Source organism: Apostichopus japonicus, chromosome 10, assembly GCF_037975245.1.
Source record: "Apostichopus japonicus isolate 1M-3 chromosome 10, ASM3797524v1, whole genome shotgun sequence".
Taxonomy (NCBI): Eukaryota; Metazoa; Echinodermata; class Holothuroidea; order Aspidochirotida; family Stichopodidae; genus Apostichopus; species Apostichopus japonicus.
The window spans coordinates 9,027,911-9,050,844 of NC_092570.1; the positions used below are offsets into that span (position 1 = coordinate 9,027,911).

Here is a 22,934-nt window from a genome sequence, read left to right on the forward strand (position 1 = left end):
TTTATTTATTTGTTTGCCACAAAAGTACAGAGTGGAGGAAGTCTTCCATAAAGCTTAAAAGCTAAGAATGTGGAAGGTAATCTACAAATCAGTATTGCAGTGACAGAAGTTTTGGTCAATGGCTTAAATTGATGGAAAAATGCCCCAAATCAATTTGAGAAGTCTTGCTTCATCAAGTACACTTTTATTCCACAGTCATATGTGACTCTCAGGGAAACAACTTTGGCATTGATTTCTGACTTACCTTTATTTCTCTGATTGGCTGGTTTTAGTTTCACACCTACTAGTTGATTGGCCATTGATGATTGTGGTGGTGTTGGTGGTGGTGGCGGTGCCGGAGGACCAGGTGGTGCTGGAGGACCAGGCTTGTATCCAGCAGATAATGGGTGATTCGGAGGTGGTGGAGGTGGAAGCACACCTGGAGGTGGGTATGGTTCCAAATAATCATACGTCATATCCTGTTCAGGTGGCAGTGATGAGCTCTCTACATCATCATAGATATCATTGGATGGAGGAGGAGGGGGAGGGGGAGGGGGTGGTGGAGGCTGTTCAGAAGGAGGCGGTGGTACGGCTCTGTCCATGTTAAACTCAGCTATGGTGTGTCTGTTCTGTTTAGGGGGTACTGGGGCAGGATACGACGGAGGGGGTGGAATGACCTCATCCATTATGATATCTTCATAGTCTAACGGTTGTATGAGAGCGGACTTTATCCTGGTCGAAGGAGATCTCTTTGGTAGGGCTGGCGGCCTCTTGCTCGCAACGGCATTTTGAGAATTGTTCCTTTGTACATGATCGTTAACGTAAACTTCGTTTTCTGCCGGCTGTCCGTTGTTGTGCAATCTCTGTGGCGAATGGTGAGCAGGTTGAGACCAGTCGGAGGAGTGGCTGTTTTCTGGCGGGATCGGAGGAAGAGGAGGGTAAACGAAGGGTTTACTTTTAACCCTTGTTAATTTTGGTGGTTGACTGGCTCTTTGTAATGCCTGTTGCTCCTTCACTAAGAATGCATTTCGCGTGTTGGCTATTTTTTGTCGACTCTCCTCACTGACGTCAGACATGGGTGGGGGCGGGGGCAGGTCTCTCATATCGTTTCCGATCATCAGCTCCATATCCTCTGGGGGTGGAGGGAAGTCCTCTTCTCCTTCCTTCAACTTCATAAAATCCACCGAGGGCTGTGTCTGACCGACTTCCAAACCTGACTCCCTGGCGTTGGTTATATTTGCACCCTCGGGGTACGTTGGGTATGGGGGAGCTATTTCATAGAGTTCGTCCCCGGTCAAGGCTTCCGTTATGTCTTCTGGCGGCAATTGTTCAGTATTGTCGCTTGCAGTATCTGGAAGTTCGAGATCGTTGAATGAATTGGAGAGCGACGATATTGTGCTTGCTTTGATGGAAAGCTCATCTAGTCGATCTTCAATTTCCACATCATCATAAAGCCTGCAAACAAGGAATCAACAAAAAAAAGTATATAGTAAAATAAACTACAGAACACAAAGCAAATAAATTCATTTCACTTCCAGCTGTATTATGATAGGTACAATGAGACACACCAGCACCAACAGTGGAGGAGCTAGGGGTATTGGTCAGAGGGGGCGAGAATGGTCTGTAGGGGGGCTTTCGACTTTATCTAAATGGAGCGCCACCACAGGTTGGAGCGGAGCGTACAGTAAAGATACTCCCTAGATCGCCGGAAATGACCCTTTCCGGGCCTTGCTAATTTGCAGATAAACGAAGAATAAATAGGTGTCATCGCCAACAAAGTGTGACAAATGTCAATAGGTAGATGAGAGTGCAATAAAAAAGTCAATAATCACGAATAAGTAAAAAGTGGTACAAAGCTGAAAAGGGCGCCAGCAGATTATTTGAGTCAGTCAGGGGGGGCATCCGCCCCCCCTGACTGTATTGACGCTCCCCAACTGAGCACCAAGTATTTACCACTCAGTGTACATCTGTGCCAGAATCCTTACTGCCTGTACTTTTGGGAATGAAGCTGAGCTAAATTTGAAACTGAACAAAACTTTTTAAGTCAAGTCGCGTTCCAACACACATCCTTCTCTCCCTGTCACATTCACAACACATGTGCACAAGTTTTTGGCTGACACACCTTAGAATTAATAGCATTTCACAAACTTAAACATTGCCAGGTGCAAAAGAGAATTGGGCGGTGTTATCACCGACACGGACGTTAATTATGGGAATCAGCTGAAGGCTGATTGCTGTCATGACAAATATGCTTCGTCAAGGATAAAGTTACTCTTTCAAATTAACCTTTTACTCTTGATTTCATCATCATCATAAAAAAAAAGAGTATTTTAAGCATCACTGACATGACTAATATTAGAAAAAGTCAAACTTTTAAATAGACTAAATAGTAGCTGTCTTAGGTAAGGTATACAAGAAGCCACGATCAAATAATTTTCAGGTTGGTAGATTGGATCCAAAAGAAACTGTTATGGGTAAATGTGTCAATGGACTGTCACTAACATTAACCACTACAGAAACAGGCCAAATTTTTAATGGCAGTCTGGTCGTGCGAGACTGACAAATTTCTGTTCCGACAAACAAAATTGCTATGGAGGTCGTCCTGCGGACAACTGCAGTAGTTATCTACATCAAACTATACAACCCCCAAATAGTTAATATCATAAATTAGTATCACCACTGAAGCTGGTGTTCTACTGAAAAACCTATACAACTCTCTAACAGTGTACCAATTGGTCACTGTTAATTTCCTTACACTTTCTTAGACAAATTTACTGGATGGACAACCAAAATGTAATGCCTGATTAACAATTTGTCCTGACATATAAATGCTATATTTGGGCAATTCCATGGTAACATTGTGATGCTTTGGAAGGAATGTTTACATTTCAAGTGCAAATAGTATGTATTGTATTGTATTTTTAGATCCTCCTGCAAGCAGGAACTTGCGACTTGCGAGTTCCTAATAGTACAGACAATGTATAGGTTCACATCAAACTTTCATTGCAGTTCAACTCTAAATATTGCAACATTCATTTAGAGAGAAAAATATTTTCAAAGTTCCCTTAAATGCAGGAATAATCATTTAAGAGGGGTAACAGCATGATGCTTAAAAAGATCATGGGCTTTTTCCTTGTTTATAAAATGCAAAAACTCTGTGAGCTTTAAGAACCTTTTGCTGTTTTAGTACTTTGAATGTACTTCATGTTCTAGTATCTCAATTATAACATTCCAGTGAAAAAAAAAAAAAAAAAAAAAATACTATTAATGATTATTGATTAATATAATGTCTTAAACAAATAAAAGTATGGTAACAGTGTGAGGGTGCATGACAGCGTGACCTAAGGCTTATAACATGATATGGATATGTAAAGTAAAGAAGCTCATGTACCACAGCATATTAATGTTAAATATTAATGTTACAAGTTGGAATTTGTACAGGACTAGACATCTGAATAACGTTGATTGTCTTAATGTGAAATATTTGCATTGGTGTGGAAATTTGTGTTGTTAAACAAAGATATCATTAGAAGTGTTGCCATCTTGTGCCATATATATATGTCTTACTCAGAAATAAACACTTCTCATGGTGATGCAGCAAAGTGATTATGACCTGAAAATTATATAGCTAGCTAGGCACAAATGTTACATAATTGATCACTGTGGGTCACAAATGTAATTTCAATTGGTATAGTTCATTAACTATGAAGAAAAAATAAATTCTCATCGGTGCATGGGTGTTATAGGCCTGTGAGAGTGTGATTTTTATTACAAGTATTAATTAATTTCTATTTGTACAAATTTCCCAAAAGTAAAACAATTATTTGCTGACAGTTTGTAAAATAAGCTTGATATTAACAGTAATTATTGTTCAATTTGAATGATTTTAATTGATTCAGTGTGTAAACATCAACAATTTTTAAAAACAAATATGATATCTGAAAACCTCACACTTTAAGCTTGAATTTGAAGTAAAATTTGTTTAAATAGGACACTTTTGAAAATAGGATGGTCATGTCCACCTTTGTGTGGAATTGCCCATTAGTAAATTAGCTACCACACCACTTATTTATATAGATGCTTTGCTCTTAAGTACAATAAGTGCCACTACAACAACTAATAGAGGTGATGCCACTACAAAAACATATTATGCTGACTGCCACTACATAAACTATTATAGGACAATGCCACTAAGTTAACATGTTATGGTGACTGCCACTACATTAACTAATATATGTGAATAAGCTGACCGCCACTACATTAACTAGTATAGGTTGATGCCAATAAATTAATATGTTAATGTACTGTCATTTCTCAGAGATATTCAACTCTGCATGCATTCACAATGAATGTGACCAGCACTTAGCTCACTCAGAAAGCAGTGAATAGCCATCTGAACATTAATGTTACTGTACACTGCCCTAGGGCACAAGATCAATAAGGGGAACCAGAGCAAATATGAGATAAAGAATAGTGACCTTCTCATAAGCACATGAAAGTATTCTACAATTTAAGGGAGGAGGGGGAGGGATGCCTGAATTGTTAAATAATCAAGCTCTAGGTAAATTAAATTCTGCTATTCCAATTGCTTACATTCAATATTCCCCACCTCCCACAAACATACTTTCCTCTCCCTTCCCCCCTCCCCGCAGTTTACTATCGACTGTGACTCACACCAGTGTTGTAGGTCCAGTCAAGGACTTGAGACCACCTGAAAGCTCTGTGGTCTTGAACATTCTTGCTGTCCAATATTATAGTGGTCTTGGTCTTCAATATTAAACAGCATAAGATGGAAATCATGTTAATCTTTTTTCACTTTGGCCTGTTCAAACTTTGACTGTTATTATATGGATTCTTCAAGACATGCAGTATATGTTTTCAACCTCTATGTGGGGCTATCAAGGCTTCCTTGTTGTTTCAAATATTAGACTTCCGGCTTGTATAAATCTAAAACTGAATCAACAAGCAAATTTTGCAGTTTTCTGCAAATCTGCAGTTTTTAAATGTCGTCCATCCATATTTGACAAATGATGTGTATTGATGTAGTTTTGATTTGTGAAAAATGTTAAGTTCTTAACATATGCAAAAAGGTTACATGTTTATAATATGTCTGTAACCTAATCTAAGAATGTGAACACAAAACCAAAGGGAAACCGAACTTAAAGACCGTATATTGTATCTTCTTGTGGCATCTCATTTTTGGACAATGGTAGCTCCCTTCACTGTGTCAATACTCAGCTTATTACATATGTTTCGAACACGGTAGTATTTTTGGAACCAGGTAGCATGCCATGGCCGGCAAATACGTACCCAGTTACTCGATGCCAACACTAATATCTGCTATAATGGTCATGCACAGTTTGTTGTACATTGGTTTCTGTGCCTACACACAAATACATTTACGCTGATGTGCATTCAGAGACACTCCATCGTAAAGACCTTCAAAAGCTAATCAATTACACCCATTAAATATGAATGTAAGAGACTGACTTCGGTCGGCTTGCGGCTTTGATAAGCCAATGAGGCTTTTTCGTGAGTTCCTGCTTGCAGAAGGATCTAAAATACATACATACATACTCATGCCTCCATTTATACACAAACATATGACTTGGATCATCTAAACCTCAAATGCTACATATTTCATATTTCACTTCACAGAAAGCTCTATAATTTCAATCTGTAATATACTCCCATTGGAGATGTAATGAGTACACTATCACTTACCTTACATTGTCCAGTACAACTTATTTCAAACTTTTCCAAAAGAATTTTGTCTTTATTTTGTTCGCATTACACTGGTACAGTTTAAATAACTCCTACAGATAGTCACAGATCTATCCATTAAAACTTCCTCATCAGTTTCTTCACTAGATCGCATTAAAGCATACAGTCATTTTGAAAGCAGCTTTACAATATAAAACTTCATCCCAAGGGCTGTCAACTGAATATAATCCTTTGTCCTTTTGACTCCAGAGTTAATATTCGAGGCCACCTCCCTAGAATCATATTCAATCTTCCCAAAACAAGGTCATTTTTTTATTCCCTTGCAAATAGAAGGCTTCTGCTTTTATCATTCACAGGAGTTTTGGTTTCTAACCCACCAGAGACCTTTGCCAAATTCTGGCATTAACAAGTCTGTGGTAAAGTTGAACAAAGAAGGATTTAGCAAAGGCAAGATGGAAAATATGAGACTGATCCTTGATTTTACAAACCATGAACGGCTATCAGGTTTAGGGGAAGGTAGGGCTGTAGAACAAACAAATGAAAAACTTATATACAAGAATATGCAGCTTATATACACCTTATCCATATTGCTGAACCCCCTGTGTTTGATTGACAAGATCTACATCAATTGATGATTTCAAGTTTGGGAGGAATACTGTTGGGTTCCTTACCTAAACTATGAGATGACGTTGGTATATGAGATGACACTGAGCAGGACTACCCTCAGATGACAATAATAAAACAAAAAATATAACAAATATACTGTATGAACTAGACACACTGCATTTGCCGCACTGCAAATTTACTGTCATGGAAGCCTTGTGCTATGGTAGTAGATTTGCTTAAAGTAATTGCATGTTTCATTGTTAATTGTCATTGTGTTAATTACAAATCACACTGACAGTCAGCCTGTCGATTGTTTCTTTAAAACAATGAAGATATGATTCGATCAACGTCGGTCGCACTTGTGTACCGTGAACTCAGTAGTTCATTGTCTTCTAAGTTTGACGTAATGTGACTGTAGTTACTGACATACTAGCTTCCACCTGGCCCCCAAGTTTTGTGAAAGTTAACCTGTTAACATAACTTAATAGTAGTGCCACAGTGCCTGACACTGGGCTAGGGAATCACACGTCGACAACACTAGTCTGAATAGCGAACACCCTGAGAACCCTTCAATTAACTGAAGATATTTTATACAGTACCTGGTTCTCAGATATGTCCAAAATGATAGAATAACAAGTTGTTAACTATTATTATTTTGAACCATCTAGTTCATAGACTTGTGTACCATGATAGAAAAACAAGTATTAACTAATGATCTAACTAGTTATGAACTATCTAGTTCTCAGACTTGTGTACAATGATAGAATAACAAGTATTAAACCAAATGACCTAACTAGTTATGAACTGTGTAGTTCATAGACTTATGTACAATGATAGAATTACAACTAATATTAACTAGTTATGAACAATCTAGTTCTCAGACTTGTGTACGATGATAGAATTACAAGTATTAACTAATGACCTAACTAGTTATGAACAATCTAGTTCTCAGACTTGTGTACAATGATAGAATAACAAGTAAATGACCTAACTAGTTATGAACTGTCTAGTTCATAGACTTATGTACGATGATAGAATTACAACTAATATTAACTAGTTATGAACAATCTAGTTCTCAGACTTGTGTACGATGATAGAATTACAAGTATTAACTAATGACCTAACTAGTTATGAACTATGTAGTTCTCAGACTTGTCCAGGATCATAGAATAAGAAGTATTATAACTAATGACATGACTAGTTATAACCTATCTAGTTCATAGACTTGTGTACGATGATAGAATTACAAGTATTAAGTAATGACCTAAACTAGTTATAACTTATCTAGTTCATAGACTAGTTATATAGTACATATGTCCAGGATTATTTGATTAAAAAGTATTAACTACTGAACTATCTAGTTTCCAGTCACATTGAATATGGGAACTATTAACGTAGAAGATTTCATCACAAATTAGTATCCAACTTAATTTTACAAACAACAAGAGTATATTTTGTCCCCCTGCATTATTACCACATCACTTTATAAAGGTTTCATGTTATAGTAAGACTACACTGGCAGTATTGCACTGAGGAATTAGGCACAATTCTTGGATGAATCTCATTGCAGCTATTTCTACACTTTTACTACACTTAAAAACTGAAGCACATATTAGTTAATACCACTAAAGACTTGCAGATATGAGGCGATAATGCATATTTTGACATCAGAGCATATCAGTGATTCAGTCTATAGCCTTGAGCCTATAGTATCCAGTTAGATAAACTGGCATACAGCCTATACCATGACTTGGAACGGCCTGTTCCTTACATATGTATATATCGTACACAGTGAAGGCCATGATGCACTTTTAAACCTATGATAAACATGAATACAAAACTAACAAACTCACCAATAATCTGCTTTCAACCTTCAGCAACAAACAACAACAATTCCACTAATAAGTAAAGGTTGAAGAATGTCTATACAGTTACTGCAAACTACAAGCAATAAACTGGGTAACTCAGGTCACTTCCTCATAAGGAAGCCAAGTGAAAACAATACCCAAACCATCAAAGCCATTCACACTTCTGGCTTTGTTTAAAAAAAAAAAAAAAAATCCCAAGAAAGACAAAATGGATATGAACTCTACAAGCCCTAAGCAAACAACAGACATATTGCATAGGTTAACAAGCAAAGTGACAAAATCAAACAATAAAATCCAGGGTAAACTTTCTAGTGTTCCAAATTTTCCCCCCCTATAAAATAGTATGATTCCTGTGGGAAAACTGCTATCTTTGGACTTGTATAGCGATATGACCATTATGCATGGCATTTTGCGATGCGATGAAACCGGATAATTAATCCTTGGAATCCGGTCACCACATTAGTCAACTTTAATGAAAAACAACCGACGATCGTGAACCGTGGATATACTCTGTCGTGTTGGTTTTAAGGTTCTAACTTCAATTGGATTTTTCACGTTTTAGCATTCAAATTGTAGATTTTGTAGTCAATCTGTTTTATCGCTTTACTCTTCACCAGTGCTTTAATAGTTTTTCGATCTCATATTCCTGTATATATCTGAAGATGGTATATGTATTTATTTAATGTTTTATGTCATTGTATTTTATTGTTTTTTGTTTTTTATTTTCTAGCGCACAGATGCATCGCGCATATTGCGCTATATAAAGATATTATTTACATTACATAAGATTACTCTCTCTCTCTCTTACTGCCTCAGACCTGATCAAAAAAATGTAAATTCAAATCTTTTGGATAGAAAATATACCATCAACTAGAACTGGAATGAACATGACATAAGTATGAATATTTCTTTCAAACTTTGATATGGCATCCAAGTGTTGTGCAGGAAGTAGTCTAATATCACTTTCTCCTGTTAGAGTTACATATATGTCAGAAATCTCGCATTTAAAGAAACAGCACACCCATTGGGTAAGTTAATGCATACAGTTTCCATACATGTGGTTTTTACCTTTATTTTTTAACACTTAAAGCAGCAAATGAATTAATCTTCATCAATTTTGCTGTGCTTTTATAATTTAGTAAAGTTTAATTCAAAATGAAAATATTTCCAAATTTGCTTGTTACTTTTGATTCATACCCTATGAAAAAGCGTATGATTCACGCTGTGAACTTTGGTTATTTCTATTCCGCTGGCGATTGCGAGCGAGCAGTGAATTGAGTAAGAGTATTGAGAAACTCCATTTGGAATCGCAATTTATTGTTGAAAGATCATATCTTGTAACATTCAGGATGGTCTGATTTTATACTGTTATGTCCCAAGCTTTAGGCTAGGTTCCTACTTACCGTGTAACAGTGTTTTGTTGGGATATGTGTGAGTTTGTGTTCTATTCAAGTTATCGTAAGTTACACGTGACACTCTTGATTCGGGACAAGGTTCTTTGTGTTTAGGGATTTCCCTCAAGTTAGGATGTATCACGCCTTCATAGAAATATCAACGTTTTCATTTCCTTGATTTTGAAAGAGTGACTACCGCATTTATTATAGCATTTATTATAAGGTTTTACGATGAAGTTGTTTATCCCACATGTATTTGTTTAAACTTATATTTCTTGTTCAATCGACCTGTAGTGATTGCTTGTTGATATTGCAATTTTGCAAACAGTATTGTGGTTTTTGCTATCTACTGGCTAGTACCCTGTGAAGAATGCTTCAGTGAGTCATGGGTGAAGTTGGTTTAAGGTTAGAAAATGTACCATCCTTAACCAATGAGGAACCATTGATATTTTATTAAGTATTCCTGTATCATCCTTCAGTTGATAAAATTTGATTGATCAGTCTATTAAGCTAATAATTTACACATTGTAATGTTTTTCACTGTATTAGTGTATCATTAACTGCAATATTACTATTGAATGAAAGAATTGCCCCTCGTGTGTAGGAAGAATTGTTATACTGTTTATTATTCCCATGTAAAATGATGTGAATCACGATCCGTTGCAATATATTTTCATTTTGTTCATTTGGAAGATTTTCTTAATTTTTTGGTTTATTGTCTCCAGAATGGTTGTTGTTGTCTCCCATGCAGGGACACCCATGCGACTCTCGTCAATAACTTATGAGGTAGAGGGGAAGAACTTTAAATTAAGATTATATTTATCACCCTGAACAGTATCTGCAATTCCCTTCAGGTAGCTCTGTACCACTGTATATAACCAAAGAACCTTTGTATAACTGTACATATACCAATGGGTAACTCTACCGCTGTACATACACCGATGGGTAACTCTGTACTGCTGCACATATACCAATTGGTAACGGTACAGCTTTACATATATACCAATCGTTAACTCTGTACCACTGTACATACACCAATGGCTAACTCTGTACCGCTGTACATACACCAATGGCTAACTCTGTACCGCTGTACATATATCAATTGTTAACTATGTACTGCTGTACATTCACCAATGGGTAACTCTGTACCGCTGTATGTATATACGAATGGGTAACTGTACTGCTGTACATAAGCAATGGGTAACTCTACCTCTGTACGTATACCAATGGGTAACTATGTACTGCTGTACATATACCAATGGGTAACTCTGTACCGCTGTACATATACCAATGGGTAACTCTGTACCGCTGTACATATACCAATGGGTAACTATGTACTGCTGTACATATACCAATGGGTAACTCTGTACCGCTGTACATATACCAATGGGTAACTCTGTACCGCTGTACATATACCAATGGGTAACTCTGTACCGCTGTACATATACCAATGGGTAACTATGTACTGCTGTACATATACCAATGGGTAACTCTGTACCGCTGTACATATACCAATGGGTAACTCTCTACCTCTGTACATATACCAATGGGTAACTATGTACCTCTGTACATATACCAATGGGTAACTATGTACTGCTGTACATATACCAATGGGTAACTCTGTACCGCTGTACATATACCAATGGGTAACTATGTACTACTGTACATACCAATGGGTAACTATGTACCTCTGTACATATACCAATGGCTAACTCTGTACCGCTGTACATATACCAATGGGTAACTCTGTACCGCTGTACATATACCAATGGGTAACTCTGTACCGCTGTACATATACCAATGGGTAACTATGTACCTCTGTACATATACCGATGGGTAACTATGTACCGCTGTACATATACCAATGTACGAATAACTCTTTAAAGCTATAACTAATGAATAACCCAGCAATGCTGTACATAACGAACGGTAGGCTTAATTGACATACAGAACATATGCCAAACTCTACCGGCTAACCGATGTCTATATCCCTTAGTGGAATATATAAAATATCTAAAATAATAATAAATAGAAGCATTTGTGCTACTGGTCATGTCATTTATATGCAAATCTATTTAGTACTTACTTTATCTTTTGGGAGAAATCCTATGTCTGATAAAAATACAGTATCAAGGACGTACCATGAACTAACAAGTGTAACAATGTACCAATGTCACACACAAGTGCTATGATTTATACTACCAAAGATCGCCCTGGATTGTGCTGTTATAAGGCCGACTGCATGAAGTGAACTACTGTAATGTTTTCAACCCTTACTTTTCTAGCACATTTGCTGGTAGGGAAATTATAAAAACAGAGTTAAAAGATAACACAAGTGTAAGTGCAGTGTGTTGCATTGCAACACTTTTAAGGGAGTGGTTGACAAAAGTTTAATGGTGTATGGTTACTATTGACTTGATACAGTAAGGTACGGTCATATAGCATACACTTTATGTAAGGTATGTCAATATCATATAACCAATGCTACTCTATGTATATTATTGAAACATAATATTTAGGTGTGGCCTGCCAACTGGAGCATACTATACACTGTTTCCATATACATTTTATTCACACACCCAGTTTAAGCAACATGTAGTTGAGTAGTTGACCTATCCCACAAGACGCTAATTAAATCTCTTCCTTTGTTTAGTATTGATCAATATTTATGAATTCTAAACAAAAGCAACAATGGATCGTAACCTGACCGAGGTTAAAACAGATTCTCGCTGCCAAACAGCTCAAGAATCTGACGAATACAAACAGGAAAGTCGAAATTCTTTATTCAGGAAGCAGATTTTAGAATTTCAAGATTGTCTAAACAAGTCTCATATAGCCCCCCACAAGGCCACGGTCCAGTAGTTCATAGGAAACAAATGTTAGAGAGCCAGCGCTTCATGAAGTACTGTATATTAAGTAGCAATAGGATCAGGAAGGAGAGGAAGTCATTGTTAAAGGGTAACTATTAAACCGAATTATTGACTTTGTGAATGTGCCAAAACTAGCTGAACAGAACAGAAAGCCACAAGAAGAAAACAAAAATAAGGCAAATCACATATTATATGTAATCTGATTTAATACTGAGATCATAATCAATATCTTTATATGTAGATATCTGACAAGGGTGTCTTCAATTAGGTCAGTGCTTTTAACATGTATCACAATAACTGAAGCTTGCATTGTTTTATGTCTCTCAGATGCTGGGTCTGTGGTGTTTTGATTATCCCAGTCAAATTCAATACAATTCTTACCTGCCATTCTTACGATATTGGACACATGGAAATTTTAGTAAATTTGAACTACGAATGTACCTTGAAGCAGGCAAGTTGGTGTATATGGAAAGCATTGACCAAAGGAAAAAGCAAAAATTTATATTCTTCACCCGATTTTAAGGCTTAACATGTAATACAGTCAAATATGATTTTATTCATAATAATAATCAGCAGTTATTTTTAAGATGCTTAAGCGACAACAACTGTGAGAGAAATCCACAAAGGTTTATAAATGGATTACAACTTACATGTCAGTGGCTTCCAAGTCAACATTTTAACTCAAATTTGGAGTCTTTTCAATTTAGAAGCAAGTCATTTTAGATGGGAAAACGGTAGATTGCCCTTGGATGAAAACCCACTTTACTATGACCCTGCCGGGAATCGAGCCCGGAACCTCCCAACTGATAAGCCTCTAGCTTCATATGCCACCATTTATCCACTTGGCCACGGCACCAGTACACCAGTAATAAATATATTTCCAACACATTTTGATCATTTTTCATAGTTTTGGAGATATTAGTTCAATTAATGATATTCATAGCCTTGTGAGAATGATACCATCAAGGGAACCTTCCCTTTGCTTAAAGGGTGTGAAGACTTGCGCAAAAAGAAACGTCTAATGCCGGTAATCTGACCTAGTTTCGAATGAGGGGTAACAGAAGTGTTAGACACCACCATCGATCCCAGATAATACACACACAGCTTGCTACCGTCGGTAATTAGACACTAGTGTACAGTCAGTATGTACAGCTGTGGTCAATACCCACAGCACAGTGTACAGTGCACAGTGGACATCTCAGGTCCAGCAAAAGATATTCCAAAACTTACTGGTTTGGATATTTATGAGTGACAAGCTTACCTGTCTCCTCACAACCTTAGCACCCCCTTCTACCGTGCCTAGAACGAACTGGTAACCTTTAAGCACCCCCCGGGTCTATGCCCTTCATTTTCATGAGACCACTTCTCCTACCAGCCATTTCTCCTACCATTTAGAACACCACTGTACGTACCATGTTTCATTAATGATCTGACATACATGACTGCAACTATGAATTCATACTTTGAACACAATCTATGCAGAAAGATAGAACCTCAATAATGCTGGCCACTTTAAAAGAGGCCTGCATTAACAGTATATAATTAGGACCAGGCAGTATTCTGAAGGCTGTGAGCTGCAGTCAATTATTTACAGAAATGGTTCTCAGCTTACACTTCCTGCATGGCTGGGACCACTTGAAAACAGGATGGAAAGTGAGTAACAAAACTGACTCCACAATTTTAGAAATAACATTGTAAGCAAGTACACTTCACTTCCTAATTAAATATAAGTATTTGATATTAATGTGCAGAGAAAGTTCAGCTTCATCAGTTTAATCACAGGAAACATCTAGTGCACAATACTCTAGCCTCTTTTTTTTACAAATCAATTAGTCTTAAGTAATCTGGGAAAATATCCAAGACTAAAATCAAACCAGAGACATGGATTTAGCCAACAGAAGGGCTGTAATATTAATCTGAAAAGCTTCAATATATTTCCTATATCATCCAGGTACATGCTCAAGAATTTGGCTTTCTTTTCACCATTTATCAATTAACTTTGTACATATCACGGAAGTAAGCAATTAACATAATATGTTGCAATCATAGAGAATTATTCCAATCTAGAAAATTAAATGATTATAAGTTTACTGTTACAGGTTTCTGTTTATTTGAGGCAGAAATGTTTACACTTTAAACAGTGTTCAATACTGTACATTGTGTCCGATAGGTAAATGGGACTATTCCAGTTATCTTTATGTAAAAGAATGAAATATTGGGGGTTTGGGGGGGGGAGGGAGGGTTAGGGGAGAACTTTTAACAGACATGATGTAACATATGAAAGCATCAACACATGTATTATTCATACCATCCAACAAACCGCTATTCTTAGGATTGTATATTGTGTTATTTTGATCTGATCAATGCAGTGCTTCACGTCTCTCAGAAAAAAGGTTTAATACAACGTGTCAGAACCCCCAACCCCCCCCCCCCCTATAATCACAAATCACATAGCAAGAATTAACAAACTTTATTAATTTAGCTTAATATATTTACAATCAAGATTATGTTAAGTAGTGTTAGCTAAGTGGTTAACGCCCGTGCCTTCCAAACATATGGTCCCCAGTTAGAGTCACTCCAAGATTAATGTATGTAGTCCAGTTAAACAGTTGTTGACAATTGACAATTCATAATCATGGATGTTAAATATGAATCTAAGAGACTGACTTCGGTCAGCTTGCCGCTTTGATAAGCCAATGAGGCTTCGCGAGTTCCTGCTTGCAGGAGGATTTAAAATACATACATACAATACATATACGCATATGTATCGAATGTTCTTGCTTGTTTTTGTAACTGATATTCAAAACATGCAGCAGTTACAAATTTGATTAGGTTTTAGCATTCATCATAACAGGAAACTTTTCAGAGAGTTTTCATTTCGGCTGCAGTAGGTTGTATAGGCGTTTGCATACATATTGCACACGCATGTATTACATGAGATTGGGCTACGTGACATAACAGAAACTTTCGAGAGACATTTTTGCTTTTATTTGACAATCAACTCAGACATTCAGTATCGGTGTGAATCGGCCCTGTTTAATGGTTACTTATGTGTAAACTTACAGTTTGATTAGGTTTTAGCCTTCATAATACACTTTAGGGCTGTGAGTTTTCGTTTAAAGACCTAAACGTTTAAACAGCCGATTTTTCGTTCGTTTAAACGTTTAAACGTTCGCGAAAATCGCGAGAAAATGCCGAGCACGTGTAGCGTGCGAGCATAAAGGCGTGGGGTCCAGGGTACCGCCCTGGTGGGGCGAAGACCCCGGAAAAGGAAAAGGAAAAGGATTTTTTTGCGTGTCTGGCGATAAAAAAATTCGCAGTTGAGGATGCAAAATACTGACAACTTTTTTAATTTAAATTGTCACGAAGCTTATGAAAATTTTAAATGACAAGTTAGAGTAGCTATATTTTGTTATAAAATGAAAAGAGATTTAATCTGTCTTACAATCTTTAAAAAGTTTAACATACAGAACCTCCGATATTATGAACCAAAAATGTTCGGCAAAGCCCCGTTTCTAGACTGCCTAACAATGAATAGCGCGCACTAAACGTACATCAGTTTACAACTGCAGTACGGTTTAACCCAACTTAAATACTACTGTAGGATGTACTGTACATGTGCTCAGAATTTTCCCAGGTACCTTTCCAAACAACTGTGCGCTCATCCCCTGTCTAACACCTGTTTGTTAACATTTTTGGCACGTTTCCAAGAAACGTTTAATGGAGTTTTCCCCATGATACACGAGGCACAGTTCATACACGCAGCACAAGATATCAAGCTATGGTAATCCTTATGAAAGTAAACCTTGTAATAAAATATGTTTTAGGCCACACGGCATGATTAACTAATGCTTAACATTATTTTCATGTTCTTGTAGAAAACGTCAAGTTCGCAAAATACAATTACAGTAGTTGTGTTTTTGTAGTTACGTGAGATCCGTAACAGACGAGGTGGTTAGGCTATTTGCTAAACACTTAACTATGGTAGGACATTATTTTTGCGTAATTTTGGAAATTCTAGAAAATACTTTTTCTCCCGCTTAACACCAGATGTGGTCTTACGGTTTATTCATAAATGGATGTACTAGAGCCTTGTATACATGACATTAGTTGCATTTAGCGCGATATGCCAATTTCGCGTGAATTTTTCGAAAGTGTTTTGCTGGATCTTTCGTAAAATTTGAAAGGTGTACCAACTTACTTTTCGTACACAATTGGTAATTTCTCTACTGATTTTCAGAGTTTTTTTTACGATCTGCAATCGATACATTTCCTTTGATCATGTATTTGAACAACTATTGCCAAGTCGAGTATTCGACTCGGTATTGTCTGGTCGGAGAGTTCAACGTGATGGACAGGGATTGTAATCATTTCGATCGAACATGCATTGACTGGATTATCTGCGCCGCCGCTGTCGGCTCGATATAAAGTACACTTGTGCCGCGAATCAGGAAGTTTTCACAAAAGGATAACAGCGTTCAAGTTTAAGCCATTCATATCGCCGGATACATCGGGGGGGGGACAAAAGAAGGATTACGTTCGCGGTTTATGATTCGACTGATCGTAAGTTGTGTTGTTATTTCGCGTAGTAGACAAAATAAACACGGAAATTGATACGCGATTTTTGCCAATAATTTAATTTTCAGTTGATATCATAGTTTCGTTTAAACGTTCATAAGGTTTTATTAAACGTTTAAACGATGTTTCGTTCGTTTACACGTTTAACCGTGTAAACGGCACAGCACTAATACACTTGTCATTTAGCCTCTGAAGAAGATCCTGCTAGGATCGAAACGTCAGGCCAACTTACTTTTACATAAACTTACAGTTATAATAATACTGCAATGATATGGAACTATTTCAATCTAAACGTTAAACCATTAGAATAGTATATTGCAATGATATGGAACTATTCCAATCTAGAAATTAAATAATTAGGATAGTATTGCAATGAAATGGAACTATTTCAATCTAACAGTTCAATGATTAGAATAGTATTGCAATGAAATGGAACTATTTCAAGTTAAGAGTTAACTGATTAGAATAGTATATTGCAATGATAGGGAACTATTCCAATCTAGAATTTAAATAAATACGATAGTATTGCAATGAAATGGAACTATTCCAATCTAAGAGTTAAATGATTAGAATAGTATATTGCAATGATAGGGAACTATGCCAATCTGGATATTAATAGAGAATAGTATATTCTAATAATAGGGCACTATTACCGTCTAGAAATGAAATAGTTGTAATTCCAATCTAGGAACTGTTTAGTATGATTTAGTGCAAATGTGAAATTGACCCCCCACCCCCCCCCCCCAACACACCCCAATACTCACTCCTGTTGCTCCATCTCGGCCACTATCTGTGATGGTTGTTTACTCTCTTCTGCCTCTGCCACTTCTCTTAACGTGTCTTCCATATGCTGGGCCTCATCAGAATCTTTCTTCTCCTTCTGAGCCTACGATTAAAAACATAGTTTATCATAAATACTCATAAAATTAACTCAAGATGTCGAGATGGGAGAGGGGGAGGTGTGTGGGGGGGGGGAGAGGGACAACAAGCACTCAGGGAGGAGCTTTCATTGGTACAGTATCCAATGACTTGTCAAGAAATGCCCTGGATATCAAAACTCAATTATTTTAAAACAGGTCTATGAGAAATGTCATCGAATAAAGGACCTTCTGTCATAAAATCTGCTAGAATGGCCACACATATAGAATAAGGTTCTAAGCAACAGTAACTAGGAGACAAATATATATAGTTAGATGAAAACAAAATAACATGCAACATAGAATAAGGGTATTCTTATCCAAACAGGGCCAATCATTGAAATGATTCTGACCAGCACATGCCAATTATGGCAACACAAATCTGTTATTATATACTTGTAAACCAGTGTGGCACCGCCCAGTTAATTTCAGACATTAAATTTTCATTTCTGTGGTGAGGTTGAAAAAGTGGTTAAAGAGCGAAAGGTACAGTTAGTGTGCAAAATGTCTAGTTCTGTTCCCCTTGCTGCCCCTCCCCCCTCCCCTTCCCTCCTCCCCCTCTCTCTCTTACCAAACTTTTGTTTGGTCTCCTTTTTGATATCCCACCACTTTCTCAATCAAGAGAAGAAAATGTTCCATTGATTAGATGACATAAATACCACATATTCTCTTACTTGAGTTACCTCTGTTGAATTTTTAACATGCCAGCCTTAATTGCAGGAGGACTACAGGAGGCTTAATCTACCTACAACAGCGGTCCACAAACTCTTAGGGCCTATGGCCCAGGATCTTCCATAAGGACTGAGCCACATGAAACCACACTTTTTGAATTGATGCTGAGAATACATTATTTAAGCTTACTTCTAAAGGCTATTGACATGACGATACAAAATAACTCAATCGATGTCCCTCCGACAGCTTCGAAAACTGCAGACAAATTTTCCGGCAATTCCCAAAAGTCCTTCGTGACCCACTTTTGGATCTAATTATGCCCTACAGTTTGTGGACCGTTGAGATATAACACTCTTCTTGCATCATGCAACACATACACGTCCCACATTGAGCAGTCACAATAAAAATACAAATATAGACAAAATATCACCACATTGAGTAAAATGAAGAGGAAACCCATTGACATGTGCTCTAAAAATCAGTCTCTCAGAGATAATTACCACAGCAAATCATCAATTCCAAAGAGCATTTATTAAAATGAAACTTGGAAAACTATAAACTGAATTTCAGTTGGCAAACCACTGATATGACTAATTTGTTGGTAAAATCATTTGTGCTACCATCCATCATTTGGCAAGATTTGGTCAAGCACAATCTTAGGTACAAAATAGCTATACTTCAACAGCCTGACATGTGCATAGTACACAGGATTGCAGCATTGCTATTAATAACTGTTTGATGAAGTTTATGGAAGGCATCTGTGTGAGCTTTTATTAGCTACAGTGGGATCAAGTGTGTGGGACTTGGAATTTTTGTGAGATGCACACACAAGATATCAGTGTTGGATAAGATGAGCCAACTGCGTAACCCTGTACTAATAGTACTGCCAAATACAGAGTACAGCCTGTATTGTGTCCGACAACTGGCTTTCCCTGTACTCGTGTGGATACTTTCATTCTATATATTTTCTAAGCTACAACAAATACAAGTAACATATTTTACTACACTACAAAATTTGGACAAAATGCCAAAGCCACACGGCCTGTTGGTATCTGGATGCATCCACACTGCAATACATTACTAAGCTAGTAGGGTGTTCATCCTTCAACCATAATGTTTGGCCAATGAACATCATTCCTCCAATTAAAATAAGACATGCTATACCTTCTTTTTGAACTTTTTGACTTTCCTCCACAACAACGCCTTTAGCAAAATGAACAAATGTAAAATAAATGATAAAAAATATTTAAAATTTTGAAATATATCTTTAGAAAATATCATTGTATTCTGGAACATGTTTATGGACATATCTTCACTTTAATTGGAAGAATTACTAAAGCAACTACCGTTGATAAGTCTTCTGAAAAGAGGATCATCTACACACTAATCTCAGTTCAGGTTACCCTCAATAGGACTACTCTCAGAGACTAATCTTGCTTCAGGTTACCCTCAATAGGGCTACCCTCAGAGACTAATCTCGCTTCAGGTTACCCTGAATAGGGCTACTCTCAGTGACTACTCTCAGAACAGGTTACCCTCAATAGGGTTACTCTCAGTGAGGCTAATCTCAGTTCAGGTAATACCCTCAATATGCTACTCTCAGAGACTAATCTCAGTTCAGGTTACCATCAATAGGGCTACCCTCAGAGACTAATCTCGCTTCAGGTTACCCTCCATATGCTACTCTCAGAGACTAATCTCAGTTCAGGATACCCTCAATAGGGCTACCATCAGAGACTAATCTCGCTTCAGGTTACCCTCAATAGGGCTACCCTCAGAGACTAATCTCAGTTCAGGATACCCTCAATAGGGCTACCCTCAGAGACTAATCTCAGTTCAGGCTAACCTCAATAGGGCTACCCTCAGAGACTAATCTCAGTACAGGTTACCCTCAATATGCTACTCTCTGAGACTAATCTCAGTTCAGGATACCCTCAATAAGGTAAGAATAGCCAATCTGTAGTAACTTCACAAAACTTAAAACCAAATGATGGATTCAGTAACCTCCTCTATTTTCATATTCATATTTTTGAAATTTTCACTTTAGCAAACAGTGAAAGTCAATAAAGATACCCTGTTATTTACTACATACTGGCAACCAGCAGCAATAACCACAAATAATCCTAAACCCTTAAACCGCACCCTCACTGCTAGTTGGCATAATTTTCACCTCATGTTGACATTTAAATGAAGATATTAGTCCCAGCTGCAATCTTGATAAAAGCTGTCACTTACAGAACTGTGAAGAAATCAACTCTTTTTATAGTCTAAATGGACAGACATAACACCTCTCCATAAATTGCTTTTTCAAAGAAAAGGGAGTTTGAGAGATACACACAGAGGCAATCATTACAACCATTAGCAGTGTCATGTGAAGAAGTTTATATTATGTATCACCAAAGTGGAGCCATCACCATCAACATGGATTCCTTTTGGCCTTTGGCAAACAATCAAGAATGTGTTTTCACATTCACTAGTAAACCAAATAGCATGTCAACAATTGTAAAGTTCAAAACAAAACAGAAATTGATACCTAAAATCCAACAGAGTTAATGCAAAAATAAGTAAAACAAATTTCCCGATCGTCTGGTCCATTTAACGAACTCAAGGAAATGCCTGACATGCCCCCACCTCTCCAGGTTTAGGTTTAACAATGAGCTGGGTTTCAAGATGTACACCTTTTGTTGTCATCTTAAAGGTTACCATTTACAATAAGGAACCTCAGGAAGTCTAGACTGTATGTTACTTTGTGTGAAAGGATATAGGGAACAAATATAAATATATACAAGGTGGGAGTAGTCACACATGTAGCGACCTAGTTTGATACGATGACCTGAGCTGGAGTGGGTGCAGATTCGCACTATGATCATAAGATCACACCTTTAAAATTTCTTGCCACCTTTACAGGAAATATAAACCCTGGGTTTTGAAGTGAATACATAAGTACAGAATCGTAATTTTCTAATAACATCTGTGCCAATAACTAGTCACAAAACATTTCCCAGACTTTTCAGGAAGTTTCATTTGTTTTTCATATGTAAACATCCATTTGATTACTTTTCAGCAATGAAGGGCGCTTCGAAAATTCATGTAAGTGGGCCACATTGATAATTAACTGCTGGGCTATGCAAAGTACATGCAAACCTATACCTCATGTTCACTGTAGCTGAAGTTGGAAACCTCATGAACTCCACAGAGCTCTAAAACAATTGATTTGGGTACAAACACAACTAAGTGAATTTGGCTTACTGGAAACACAGCCGTCAAAGTCGTCCAAACAATCAATTGTATAGCAAACCTCGTTTTTGCTAAAATCAGTGCAAAAATTGCAAAAAGTGTAACAGCTTCCTCTCATTTCCTTTATTTTTCTTCCCCTGAATATTATGGCTCCAAGTGACACGATTCTAATCCACGGGCATCAAAATCTGCTTTCCCTAGCAACCCGTAGACATTGAGGTTCACAGAAATTAAAGTTTGTATTTTCGATCAGAGCGAATCTGAAAGTCACTAGTACCATTGTAATGTGCTGTAATTAATCATAGAAGCTACACGATGGAAAACCATTTGAATTGCTATATTTTGTCACTTTCACTTAGATCCTTTTTTCCCCAATGGTTTAAATATTTTTTGAACACATTATTAACTATGTACAAAATTTTTTTTTTTTTTTGGTTTGCTTTAGTATTCCCCATTCTCACAAAGGCAATTTGCATTTTTGTCTCATGGTGGCGACATCTCTTTCTTGAAAATGACATGTGGCTCTGTTACGTAACTTTTGAAGCATCCTCGATATTGGCAGGTAACAATATGGAATAGTGCAATGACCAGATTATAGTGATACCTAACAGTGCAGTAGTGCATATTACAGATTATAATGATACCTAACAGTGCAGAAGTGCATAGACCAGCTTATATAGATACCTAATAATGCAATAGTGCATAGACCTATAGCACATAGCTTGTAGTGCATATAGTGACCTATAGTGCATAGCTTGTAAAGATACCTAACAGTCCAGTAGTGCATAGACCATATTATAATGATACCTAATAGTGCAGTAGTGCATAGACCAGATTATAATGATACCTAACACTATAGTAGTGCATAGACCACCTTATAAAGATACAGATTATAATGATACCTAAAAGTACAGTAGTGCATAGACCAGCTTATAAAGATACCTAACAGTGCAATAGTGCATAGACCAGCATATAAAGATACCTAACAGTGCAATATTGCATAGACCAGCTTATAAAGATACTGAACAGTGCAGTAGTGCATAGACCAGCTTAAAATGATACCTAACATTGCAGTAGTGCATAGACCAG

General features: G+C 37.1%; 1 protein-coding gene across 5 annotated transcripts in view; it reads right to left on the reverse strand.

Annotated features, from left to right (window-relative positions):
• Positions 1-22,934, reverse strand: part of LOC139974767 (unconventional myosin-XVI-like) — a 94,267-nt gene that overhangs the window by 8,119 nt on the left and 63,214 nt on the right. For all 5 annotated transcript variants that reach the window (XM_071982174.1, XM_071982175.1, XM_071982176.1 and 2 more), the window contains 2 exons: positions 17,784-17,905; positions 245-1,434 (listed from right to left, as the gene is read on the reverse strand). In XM_071982174.1, coding sequence (XP_071838275.1) covers positions 245-1,434; positions 17,784-17,905 — 1,312 coding nt within the window. The remainder of the gene's footprint in view (positions 1-244; positions 1,435-17,783; positions 17,906-22,934) is intronic.